Source organism: Sphaerodactylus townsendi, linkage group LG01 (genome assembly GCF_021028975.2).
Source record: "Sphaerodactylus townsendi isolate TG3544 linkage group LG01, MPM_Stown_v2.3, whole genome shotgun sequence".
Lineage (NCBI taxonomy): Eukaryota > Metazoa > Chordata > Lepidosauria > Squamata > Sphaerodactylidae > Sphaerodactylus > Sphaerodactylus townsendi.
In genome coordinates, this window is record NC_059425.1 from 18,442,555 (window position 1) to 18,455,471 (window position 12,917).

The 12,917-nt window shown below is 50.6% G+C and overlaps 1 protein-coding gene across 1 annotated transcript; it reads right to left on the reverse strand.

Annotated features, from left to right (window-relative positions):
- Nucleotides 1-1,471: 1,471 nt before the first annotated feature.
- On the reverse strand, nucleotides 1,472-9,810 carry PPP1R14B (protein phosphatase 1 regulatory inhibitor subunit 14B). The gene is made up of 4 exons (XM_048514342.1): nucleotides 8,857-9,810; nucleotides 3,242-3,325; nucleotides 3,055-3,087; nucleotides 1,472-1,892 (listed from the first exon to the last, which is right to left on the reverse strand). Exons 1-4 carry the CDS (start codon nucleotides 9,082-9,084, stop codon nucleotides 1,824-1,826), a joined length of 414 nt encoding a protein of 137 aa, XP_048370299.1. The 5' UTR covers nucleotides 9,085-9,810; the 3' UTR covers nucleotides 1,472-1,823.
- Nucleotides 9,811-12,917: the final 3,107 nt, after the last annotated feature.

Genomic DNA, 12,917 nt, shown 5'->3' on the forward strand with positions numbered 1-12,917 from the left:
GGAGTTTCAGTCTGTGGTGGTGTCTTACTCTGCTCCAATACCTTCTCATGTCCCCCTTCCTTTTACACAGAGTTTATACCAGTGATGGCGAACCTTTTCGAGACCGAGTGCCCAAATAGCAACCCCAAACCCGCTTATTTATCGCAAAGTGCCAACACGGCTATTTAACCTGAATACTGAGGTTTTAGTTTAGAAAAAACGGTTGGCTCCAAGGCATGCGTTACTCGGGAGTAAGCTTGGTGGTCGTTGGTGGCTTGGCTTTGAAGCAACTGTGCAACACTTCCAACGGGTGAATCACGACCCTAGGAGGGTTTACTCAGAAACAAGCCCCATTGCCAGCAACCAAGCTTACTCCCAGGTAAAGAATCGTGCTTTAGTTCTTCGCATGAAAATCAGTGAGGTTTAACAGCACTTAACAGGGTTACCTACACTGCTTCCCCAAAGCTAGGTCTTAGGTTTAATGCTAATAATGGAGCCCAGCGGCCCAGGCCAGCCTAGATGTGTGTGGGGACACTCTGTTTCTGCGTGCCCACAGAGAGGGCTCTGAGTGCCACCTCTGGCACCCGTGCCATAGGTTCGCCACCACTGGTTTATACCAATGTCTCTACATTAATAGGTGAGTCTGTTATGGTTGGGAGGGGAGACCCTGAAGCCACGTGGAAACAGCAGGGCATGGCTAAAGCAGCTTGTCCAGGCCGGGGAGGAATACCACTTCAACAGAAGGGCTTCAGGCAAAAGACACGAAGGCTGATTTGTTCCAGGTCCCTCAAGACGTTCTTTCCTCCTCCTATTCAAGCCAGACCCGAGGAGGGGTAAAAATGGTCGCACCCCCAGTGGGGCTGCGTTGCTAGCTCGGGGAATTTTGGCACAAGACTTGTTAGGGAGGGCTCTTGCTGTCTTTTGTGTATTCCTATCTCAGCTCTCAGCAGGCTGGCAGCAGTTGCTATCCTCACCTTCCCAAACCAGAATATCCCTTGTTCTGTAGTTGAATAACATGTGGCGGAGTCTCTTTCTTTGGAGATTTTTAAACAGAGGCTGGATAGCCATCTGTCAGGAGTGTTTTGATTGTGTGTTCCTGCATGGCAGGGGGTTGGACTTGATGGTCCTTGGGGTCTCTTCCAACTCTACGATTCTGAACATGAAAATTAGGGCATCAGTATATATCTGTGTAGTGCATATGAGATATGAGTGGTTGAAATATTGCTCTATAGCAGTGGTGGCAAACCTTTGGCACTCCAATTGGCCATGCTGGCAGGGGCTGATGGGAATTGTAGTCCATAACATCTGGAGTGCCAAAGGTTCACCACCACGGCTCTATAGCAACCTGGTTGGCACCATAAACATGCGTATGAAGGATTTTAATCTGTCTTTAATGAATGCTTGTGCCCTCCACCCACTCACCCCCACTCCCCTTTAGAGGCAGAAATCAGACTTTTTCTCAAAGCATCTTTATTAAATTTATATAAAAACACAATTAAAAAAAATCAAAACATTCTAAAAAAAATTTCAAGATCCTACCCTTTTCTCTCCCCCTCTTTCTCCTTCCCCCCCACCCCAAACACACAAGCCGAGGGAAGGACGTCAGGGAGGAACAGGTAGATATTGCTAAAAAAGGTGTCCAGATGGTTTTGATTATCGAAGCATCCCCCCCAAAAAAGAGGGTCTCCCTGCTCTTTCCTGGGGGGAAGCAATAACTGATTCTCCACCAGCCTCCCGTCGGTTTTGAAATCACCCCCCTTCCCTCAAACAGCAGAGTTTTAATAACAACCTCCACGTGGAAGGCGGGGTGGGGGGGACAGTGGTGGAAGATCCCGCGTGTCAATTCACTTCTTCTGCGGAGTGCTTAATTTCTGCATCCCACGGATCTTGTCTAGCAAGTCTGCTACAAACGCCTGGAGAGAAAAGAACACAGGAAAGGGACGGAGTCACTTAGATACAGCCACCCTCTCCAATTTATAATCACATCAAGCAGTCTCTGCACTTGGGATCCGACTATCTTTTGGACCCAAACTAGGGACAGCTGGCGTGGTGTCGTGGTTAAGAGCGGTGGACTCTAACCTGGAGAATCTGTTTTGATTCTCCACTCCTCCACATGAAGCCTGCTGGGTGATCTTTTCAAACTCTCTCAGCCCCTCGTACCTCACAAGGTGTCTACTGAGGGGAGAGGAAGGAGATTTGAAACTGCTTTGAAACTCCTTGTGGTTTGAGAAAAGTACGGGATAAATCCAAATTCTTCCTCTTTTTCTTCAATACAAAAAAAAAGAAACCTGACCCCAATCTTATGGAATTCACTACCACAGGAAGCTCACTATCACCTATTAGGATAATTAAATGGAACCTCCATCTGCAGGGGCAGAATACCAGATACTGAACACCAATAGGCAGGCTGCTGTCTCTTTTCCTTGCTTTTCAGCATCCCAGATTATCAGCAAGCTGATGCTACCAACCAGTGCAGGGATTAGACTGACCTTAGTGCCGAGGTCACTGGTCTGCTGTTATGAGGTAGGGTGATTAAATAGAGCCACTGCATTCGGAGGCAGTCTACCTTGAGGCTGGGTATGAACAACAGGGAAGGCATTCAACACCCTAGTCCCAGCAGCATCTGGCTGGTCCATGGGGCAGGACAGAGATCGATGACTAAAGAACCTTTGGTCTGAGCTGGTCTTGAGTTCTTGTGAGCTCATCCCTCCTCCCCAGGAAAATGTGATGTAAACAAGAGTCTCGTTTTCCGGCATCGTTCCATCTCCCTCTTGCATTCTCCCCCCTCGCGCCCCCCCCCCCATGCCAGCAACAATTGGGAGGATGGGGAGACAGCTGAGCAGCCCCTCCCTCTGACAGGTGCTGCCCGAGGAAGAGGACTTTACTCCCTGCTGGGGAAAGGAGGAGGAGAGATAGAGACAGCTGCTGTTTTCCAACTTCCCCCTCCTGGCTGCTGCAGCTGCCAAGGGAAACTTGGAAGGAGAACCACCTCCCTTGCCCTAGGGGAGCGAAAGGACGTGGGAACCTGATAGTACATCATGGGAAATGGGGGTGCCGAATGAGGGCCACACTCACCTCTGTGGGCTTGTAACAGTCCACCAGGAGTTCCTGTTAAAGAGACACAGAGGCCAATATTCAGAGAGGGTCGCCCCCCAAGAATATTTTCCCAGTCCCATCCCCCCACCCCGCTTCAATCCAGGAGAGCCAGGCTGCCCTCCCCAAAGCCACCGGGAGGATAGTTCTGGATCGTCTTCAGCCTCACCTTCACCCTGGCGCTGCGAGATTCATCGCTTTCCATATCCAGCAATTCGTCGACATCGATTTCTAATTCTGGGATCTCCTCTTCCTGCAGGGAAACAGAACCAAACCAAGATGCATGTGAATTTTGGAGAGAGACAGGGGTACGCCCAGGCTAGGGAAGAACGAACGCTCCTTGGGACCATCTGGGGGGAGAGGTTTGCTTTATGGTCAGACCCCCTGGCCCAAAGAAGTACAATTCCAAGTTGGACAGAGAGGAGGAAGGTTCTGCCAAATGGCCACTCTTGAAGGGATGATATATCTGGGGCGGTGGGGGGGGGGGAGAGAATTATGCCCCCCACACACACACACAACAGAAGAAGCAAGTCAAACTGTGTAATGAAGGGAAGGTGTATGTTAGAAAGACACTGCTCTCCCTCCATGGAAGAAGGAGACTGGGTTTTGTCGAGTACACTGCTATTTAAAATATCTTTATGCCACCATTCCTCCCAGTCAGTGTCTCTTCCTCCAAGGACAAGAAAGTATCATACATTGTTCTTCCTTCCTTTCTCGTCACAACAACCCTGTGAGGTATGTTAAGCTAAAGGAGAATGATGGGCTCACCATCCCCCCAATGAGCTTCCATGGCAGAATGAGCATTTGAACCTGGACCTCTCAAACTATAGCCAAGCACTCTAACCCTTTGCAACACTGCCTCCAGGAGTGTCAGCTGCTACCTTGTCTTGCCTTCCCAAGGCAAAAGATCTGTCCTTTTCTTTAGATTTTCACACAGCTCTAAAAGGACCTGATTGCCCAGTTGTATTTAGCGAGGGAATACAGGTAGTCTAGAAGTGCCAAGTGGTGTAATGATTAGAGTATCTGATTAGAGTACCCGATAAGATCTGGAAAAACCAGATTCAAGCTCTCAGTCTGCAGTGGAAACCTACTGAGCAACCTTTGGGCCAGTTGTTCTTTGGCTGCCAAGCATACCTCACAGGAATGTTGTGAAAAACTTGTTTAGTGGTTGCAAGCAGCTTTTGGTCCTGCTGAGAAGAAAAATGTGGCATAAACATCTGAATAAATGGAGTTGAGCCAATCCTCCGTTGGTTTCCCAGGACCGATTGCAGCTTTCCTGACTTGGAGAGCATGTCCCACCCCCCTAGAGTCTTTTCTTTTTGGGCAAATTCTGCTCTCCCTGGCCTTCATTTTATAAACCCTCCAGGCCAGAATGACGCCATGTTGACACCCTATTCCAGTGGTGGCGAACCTATGGCACGGGTGCCAGAGGTGGCACTCAGAGCCCTCTCTGTGGGCACATGCAAACAGATTCCCCCCAACGCCAACACCACCCCCATCTAGGCTGGCCTGGGCCGCTGGGCTCGATTATTCGCATTAAACCTAAGTCCTAGTTTTGGGGAAGCAGTGTAGGTGACCCTGATAAGCGCTGTTAAACCCCACTGATTTTCATGGGAAGAACTAAAGCGCGATCCTTTACCTGGGAGCAAGATCGGTTGCGGGCAATGGGGCTTGCTTCTGAGTAAACCCTCCTAGGGTCGTGATTCACCCATTGGAAGAGTTGCACAGTTGCTTCAAAGCAGAACCACAAAGCTTACTCCCGTGTAATGCACACCTCGGAGCCAGCTGTTTTTTTCTAAACTAAAACCTCAGTATTCAGGTTACATTGCCGTATTGGCACTTTGCGATAAGCAAGTGGGTTTTGGGTTGCAATTTGGGCACTCAGTCTCGAAAAGGTTCGCCATCACTGCCCTTATTCTATGCCTGCTGTAGAGTGGAAGTGGTCGGTGGGCTGTACTGTGGAGGAGATGTCGTTTTCAATCTTGTGGTAAAAGAATAACAAATGGAGAAAAATCTCCTATCCCATTCCGTTCCCTGAGATGCTAGTTTTTCAATTTGCAGTACTGAACATGTAGGCATTTTTTTTCAAGTGACCTTTGCACGATTGGGAGCAGCACGGTCATTTCTACCATTTCAAAACTTATCTCATTGGATTCCCTGTGTGGACCTCGACTCCCATCACATGCCACACCTAGCACTCAAGAGATACAAGGGCACTGTTTCTGGGAAGCGAGTGCTTGCAGGGAAACAGTCCCTTCTTTCCCCAGACTCTATGGCAAGGAAGAAGACTCTTCCTTCGTGCCCCAGACTCTATGGCAAGGACAAGGACACTGTCTTTCCTCCTCCCATGCCAAGTTGGCTGCAGCCCTTCAATCAAACGGGTCCGTCAGATTAAAAGATTTTTAAAAGTTCTTCATTGATGAACAGTGACTACAACAAATTGGTCAGCAGTTTTTAAAAGTATGTTTTTAATAGTAGCCCTGAGGTACTACATTTAGACAAGGATTCCCTCCTGCTTGGCCCCACTGGAGGGAATTTCTCTCCCCAAAATGGGCCGGGATCTGCCCAGCGAAGTAGTCAGTTTCCTTCCAACCTATGGCTCATTCATACGCAAACGCCGCCTATCCCCATTCAATCTGCTAAAACCATAGCTATTAATTGACCAAAATAACTGGGAGTCAGCCTATTTCCCCCTAAACCAGTGGTGGCGAACCTATGGCATGGGTGCCACGAGGTGGCACTCGGAGCCCTCTCTGTGGGCACACACAGAGTTCATCATGGGGGGGGGGGGTGGAAAATCACCCCCCCACACACACACACATCTAGGCTGACCTGGGCCACTGGGCATGATGTATAGGTAACCCTGTTAAGTACTATTAAGCCCCACTGATTTTCATGGGAAGAACTAAAGCGCAGTCCTTTACCTGGGAGTAAGCTCGGTTGCTGGCAATGGGGCTTGATTCTGAGCAAACCCGCCTAAGGTCGTGATTCACCCGTTCAAAGCGTTGCACGGTTGCTTCAAAGCAAAGCCACTGACTACCACCAAGCTTACTCCCGAGTAACGCGTGCCTCGGAGCCAACCGTTTTCCCTAAACTAAAACCTCAGTATTCAGGTTAAATTGCTGCGTTGGCATTTTGCGATAAAGGTAAGTGGGTTTCGGGTTGCAGTTTGGGCACTCGGTCTCGAAAAGGTTCAGCATCACTGCCCTAAACCCACCTTAGCAGGAGCTCATGCAATTCACGCTCGGAACTGCCCGAACTGGCACCTCTTAGCCTAGTAACAAGGAAGCCTTTGAGGGAGATATTAAGGCGCATTAGTAGAGGTGGGAACGGGGTCAGCCAGCACCCTGCCTCCAATAAAGACTTCACTGGCTAACGCTTAACTGGTTGTGTGTGCAGGGAGAGGTCATGGCGGCTTTTGAACCCAGGGCTCCGAGATTTGGCATCCCTAATCAGCCATTTACTAGTTTCTTACTACCCCATTAGCCTGCTCAGACACAAAGTCCATATGGCTGCTAAATCCTCCTCTCCCCTCACTGCTGGGGGCTGGCTGGCTGCCAGATGGCATGCGGGGGTGGGGGGTGGGGTGGAGGCGGGCGGGGGGGGGGCGGGCAAGGAAGGCCAGCAGAAAGTTGATCCTGCTGTGGCAGTCCTGGCAGTCTTGGGGATCGGGTCAAATTCCACACCAGGAATCTACCTGGGGATCTCGGGGAAAGAATTTCAGCATCCTTCTTCCTCCTGTCATGTGGTAACCACAGGTTTGCAAGGATAAAGGAAAGGGGTGGGGAATTGAACCATGTTTCAGTGTTCTTCACAGCCTCGTTGTGCTTGGTGATTTAGGTACAAGTATCTCACAGGGTTAGCATTGTATATGTATAAATGCATTAAAAGTTGGCTGTAGAAAGGCGTGACGGCATTCTCTTAAAATCTGAGATCAAACAACATTATGAAGCTGGGAAATCGAAGACCCCTGTGTACCCCCCTCCCCAACCCCCATAAAACATGCAAGGATGTAGGAAGACGGAAATCTGAACCAGATTATGTTCCGCCTCTTCCTGTAGATGTGTTGGGGGGGGGAGGGTAAGGGTTAGGGACGGCTTGAAATAAGTTTCCCAAAACGTGTGCCCATATGGGGCCCAGCCAAAAGGATTATATCCCAATGAACTCAGGTGACCTTCACTACCGATGTAAAAGTACAGAGAATGTTCTTTGTGTCTCGCAGCCACCTCCACAATTTTGGGGGCAGGAAAGAAAGCCCTGGGCAAATCTGTAGGATCTATCTGCTTTTGGGATCTGGGAAAAAATGGCAGATTACACAGAGGGTGGAATGAATGGGGCTTTTGTACAGCTAATGGCTTAAGGATACACAGGAAATGGAAAAGAGGCTGTATAGGAATCAATGCCCAAGAAGAGGGGCAAGAAAGGGGGGGTTGGCTCACATGCCCCACTCTTGCCAACCCCATAAGAGGGGACTGATGAGTCCTAGAGGCACAATACCCGATAATGTTGGGGTGAATAGAATAAAGTTTGGTTCTGGTCCAAAGTTGCTGTTCCTCTTCAAAAGGGCGCAGGGTGGAATCAAAGATAAGGATTAGTTGGTAGTGAAGTGGTAACAGGTAAGTTTGAGTCCAATTTTCCAATCCCTAGACATTCAAACTGTGGGGAAATAAGAGGCCTACCAAATAAAGACAGAGGTGGACCACTCTATGGTGTACAGAAATGTAGGGTTTGCCTCTGAAAAAGGACAGCCAAGAGCCCTTCCCTGGCAACCTGGGCATATTATGGTCTGTAAGAAAGACCTCACAGCTGGGAGGGGGACCCACATGTGAAAGATTCGTTTTGCAGTCAATTGTAAACCTGCAATCAGGTTAAACAGAACAAGGGTGTGTGTTTGTGCGTCTATTTGGGAATCCCCGATGAGGGCACAAAACCTCACCGTGAGATTCCGGGGTTACAGCTCCCTGGTACTGAATGACAAAAGAATTGCAGCCATTGAGGTGGGTGTACCCACACACCTGAGGGGGGAGCTATATTATGGAAGATGATGGGGGGAGGGCTGCCAGCAAGCTGTATGAGCTACTGTGGGGGTTCTTGGATGGGTTACAGGGAGACAGGTACAAGATGTGGGGCTGGATATATGGGGTATGTAGGTAAAGGGGGCAGGGGAGAAGAAAAGGATTTATAGGTGATGAATAAAAGAGCTAGGGTGGGTTTATGGGGACACAATGGCTGCAGGAGGGGTCCTGGATTTCCAGAGTGTGGGGGTAGGGGGGGGCTGTCATAAAACCCAAGGATGCCTACCTAGCCTTTCCCTTTGTCCTAAACTAGTTCCTTTGTACAGTTGCAATGGGTGAGATAATGAAATAAAGAGGCCCCACCCCAAAAGTCAGAAGTGAGCAGTACCAACAGCTGGTAAGCAGGGGGGGTGTTTCTGCCTTATGGAGTAACAGAGTCTGCTGCACAGATCCCATCCTGCCCTTCCCTCAGGATAATCCTGAACACGATTAGGTACACCCCCTGAATCCATTGAAGTCAAGGGTGTAACTCCGTTTAGCACTGCACGGTCCATTTGCATTGCAAGCAGCTCGGGGCAGAGACTTAGAATGAAGATGTAGGGGGGCGGAGGCACTAAAGGGAGAGGCTTCCAGGAACAATCCAGAGTGGAGCCGGGCTCTGTACAGACTATGGGGTTCTATGTGGGGTGGGTCTGGCTTCGAGGGGCGACAGGGTATATAAATGGGATCAGGGACGTACGTGGAGGGGAAGGCGCGATCCCTGGTTTACCTGGCAGTCATAGAGCACCGTCAGCTGTTCTAGGATCCATTCTTCCAAGTGGAGCCTCTTGCGGAGCTCTTTGCGATCATATTTCACAGTCACCCGGCCCTGGCGCCGCACCGGGCCTTCCTCTTCCTCCGCGCCCCCTTCTCTGGCCGGGGGGCTTTGGAAATAGACCCGGGGGCCCGTCCCTCCCGGGGCCGCCGGTCCGCTCTCCGGGCTGCAAGGCGCCGCCATCCGAACCCGACCGGCACCGGCGGAGCGCAAAAGAAGGGAAAGCAGGAGGCAGGGAAGGGAGGGGAAAGGAGTGGCTCCGCTTTCAGACCTCGCTCCGGGGCTCCGAGGAGCCTTTCTGGTCTCCTCCCGAACCGGCGCCACGTGCGAGGGAAAAACCGAATCCTCCACACCTCTCGCCGGGTTTTGAGAACCGAACCGGCACCAGAATCGGATCCGCTTTCTTTGATCTCACTTCCCGGCTCAGTTTTCTTCCCCGCCCCACCCGTAATGGGAAACTGGAGACAAAGTGCGTCCGCTTCTCGCCCGTCCCGAACCGGGACCAGAACCGACTCCTCCGAACGGGCCCAAGGAGCGCAGAAAGGATCCTCCGCTCCTTTCTTCCCCCCGCTCCTTTCTTGCCCGAAAGCCACGTGCGAACCGGGTCGAGGTCTTGCCTGCTCTTGCAAAAGGGGAGAGAGAGTTGGCACCGAATCAGAACCGGATTGGAAACTCCTCCTCTTTTTGTTTGTTTGTCTCTTCCTTCGCTTCCAAGGCTGGGAGCCGGTCTTGCTGGCCGCCCAGCCTTTCTTCCCGGGGTAGTGGCTTCACTCCGCTTCCAGCGCTCCCGAGCGAGCCAGACCCCGGTTCCGATCCGCTTTTGTTCCCCCCCAGGACGGCCCCTTTGTCCCACTGATCGCGCTGTTGCTGCAGTGGCCGCCGGTGCTGCTGGCTCCGTCGCCCGCTCCCCCACCCGCCCCCTTAAAGGGGCCGCGCGTCTGTCTGTCTGTCCCTCCCTGCCCCCACCCATTATTACGCTGTACACCCCTCTCCACGCAAAAAAAGGGCTTTTCCATCTGTCTCCTCCCCTGTCTGGGGAATTTCTTTCCTCTTGCCCCTCACCCCACAACTCCTTCTGGCAAGGGTGCGTCTAAACGATTCTTTCCCAGTTCTGAAGCTGTCTAGTGGTCTCATGGGTGTGTGTGTGTGTGGCGGGGGGGCTATTTCTTATTGCATCCATTTAATTCATATTATGCTTTTACACGGTAACGTGTTTCTTGCAATGCCCTGTTGCTTTTAGATTTTATAAGTCCATAAAGTGAATTACAGGGGGTAAATTATCTCTGTATCTGTCTGCAGTTTTTTTTTTTAAATGCTCTTTGTAAACTGCTTTCAGTGCAATCCTGTGCAGGTCTACTCAGAAGGAAGCCGCACCGTGTTCAATGGGGTTTGCTTCCAGGTAAGTGTAACACCTACATAAGCACTCGTGGGGTTAACGTCTCGCCTTGCGGTCCTGTGAAATGAATTGAGTTTAAACTGCACTGGATTGCTGTGTGCAGAGACAGTCAGTTTGGTGGAGAAATATTATTGGCTTCCTGGTTGCAAACGCGTCCTGGAATAATTTAGAAACAGACACATGTTTTGCTTAACAGTTACTCCAACCGATGTCCACACATGCTTTCCATTTAAGAGAAAGGGGGCTTATTTTGCAAACCCCCCCCCCCCATTGCACAGCTTTGCTCCCATTTTGGGACATGGAAAAAGGTCATAGATGACCAGAAACAGAAAGCCTTTATTGGCATGTTATCATAGATGACCAGTTTAAGAACGATTTCAGAATCTGGAGAGGACAAAGGTCTTGGCTGGAGGCCGAGGCCAAGGGGGGGGGGTGTCGAGGGAGGGAGAAAAAAAGATGTGTTTAAAACACGCACACAAAAACTAGGGCAGTAGGCCACATAGCCCTAGTGGCTTGTTGTGTTGTAATGCACTCAGCTCTGGGGCAGGGCGTGTGCCTAGAATGTGTTCATCCGAGCCTTCCCACGGAGAAGCAGAACTTGTAATTCGGAAACTAATCTTATGCATGGTTAGTCAGACAACTCGATTTGTTTAATTCGTTTATACCCTGCTGTTATCCCCGAGGGGAACCCAAAGCGGTTCATAGCATTCTCCTCTCATTTATCTTCACAACAACCCTGTAAGGTAGGTTAAACAGGCAAACTGGGACAGGCCCAAGGTCCTCTGGCAAAGTTCCAAGGCAGATGTGGGGATTCAAACCCAGTTATCCCAAGTCCTGGGGAGGAGAGGTGGCTTCATGGTAGAACTCGTCTTCTTGCCATGGGGAAGGTTTTGGGTTCAAATCCAAGCAACCCAATTTTTTAAAAAATCAGATAGGAGGTAATGTGGAAAAACCTGAGATCTGGACAAGTTACCTCCAGCCTGAATCAATAATACTGACCTTAACGGACTGAGACTCTGATTCAGAGTAAGACCACTTTATTCGATGCTCTACAACACAGGTGTCAAACTTGTGGCCCTCCAGATGTTATGGACTACAGTTCCCACCATCCCCTGCCAGCATCATGCTGGCAGGGGATGATGGGAACTGTAGTCTATAACATCTGGAGGGGCACGAGTTTGACACCTACGCTCTACAATGCCACTCTTACAGCGCAATCCTACGCAGATCTACTCAGTTCAAGCCCACTGAAACAAATGTGCTTAGACTGGAGTCACTCCCTCTAGGATTGCACTGTTGGTTGCTAATTGGTTCTAGGGATTTCCTCTTCCTGATGGTACTTTCAATGTAAAATTAAAGATCTGATCTGGAGTGTTATCTGGTTTCCAGGCTGTATGGCCGTGTTCTCGTAGCATTTTCTCCTGACGATTCACCTGCATCTGTGGCTGGCATCCTCTGAAGATGCCAGCCACAGATGCAGGCAAAACATCAAGAGAAAATGCTACGAGAACACAGCCACACAGCCCGGAAACCACACAACACTCCAGTGATTCCAGCCGTGAAGGCCTTCGACAAAAGATTTGATCAATGCCCACCAATTGGTTGTCTTTCTCATGAAAGCCGCTCAACGATTCTTCTAAATTAGATGCTGGTATGCCTTCTAGGGAGATGTCAGGCACACATTCCAACAGGTGAAGCTTCCCTCTCCCCAGCGAATAAAAATTTTCCTGTTGGATTGCTGACTGTTGCATCCTTGTAAAAGGTACAGAGTCTTACCTTGCTATGTGAAAGGCTAGAACAGGGTTCAGCAACCTTTAGCACCCAAAAAGCCATTTGGCCCCGCCTCCCCAAACCCCGCCCCTGGCCTCCCCAAGCCCTGCCTTCAGCCAAGCGGGCGGGATAGACTGCGGCAGCAACGCCAAAGATGGCAAGTTGCACTTGGGACGTGGGGAAGAGGCGCGCTTGCCATGCCCCATCCGCAACTTGCTGTTGTTGGCGCCGGGCCGGGCTTGTGGGAGCCAAGCGAGTATCGAGGGATCTAAAGAGCCACATGTGGCTCCTCGAGCTGTAAGCGCCGCACTCACTGGGCTAGATTCAGAGGCTAGAATCTGCTGCCAACAGTTTGCAGGGTCATCTTCTTTCTGTGCAAAAGGAAGGCAGACTCTCTCTAAGCCTAGCCTACCTTTTATGGCTCCCCCACCCCCCTCCATACTGAAGTTCTGCACTGTCTCTGTGGCGAGTGTGAGATCAGCCTGTGGAACAGAATAAAATAGCTGTGGCTTTAAGATGCAGGGCCCTGGGTGAGGGTGGGGGGAGAGGAGCACATGGCTCGGGCCTCAACAGAAGCTCAATTCAGCCATTTCCTGCCAAGGAAAGAGCAACGGCGGCAGCTGCAAGAAACTCCTTGGAACGGAGGAAGCTGAGTCAGTCTCAGTCCATTGGCCGTTCCAGTCCGGCACCATCTCCTCTGACTGGCGGCCGCTCTCTGGGGTATCAAGCAGAGATTTGGCCGGCCAGAGATCCTTTAACTGGAGAAGCCAGGGATTGAACCTGGGGCCTGGCGCAAGCAAACCGCTGAGCTGGCGCCCGTTTGTCCCACGGTCAGGGCACAAAATACTTT

Bases quoted from the DNA above. Each gene is read 5' to 3' on its own strand.
- PPP1R14B (XM_048514342.1), bottom strand. From the start codon at position 9,084: ATGGCGGCGCCTTGCAGCCCGGAGAGCGGACCGGCGGCCCCGGGAGGG. The intron at 3,326-8,856 runs GTAAACCAGGGA...GTTTCCCTGCAG, and splicing joins CGGTGCTCTATGACTGCCAG to GAAGAGGAGATCCCAGAATT. The intron at 1,893-3,054 runs GTGAGTGTGGCC...TTTTCTCTCCAG, and splicing joins ACTGTTACAAGCCCACAGAG to GCGTTTGTAGCAGACTTGCT.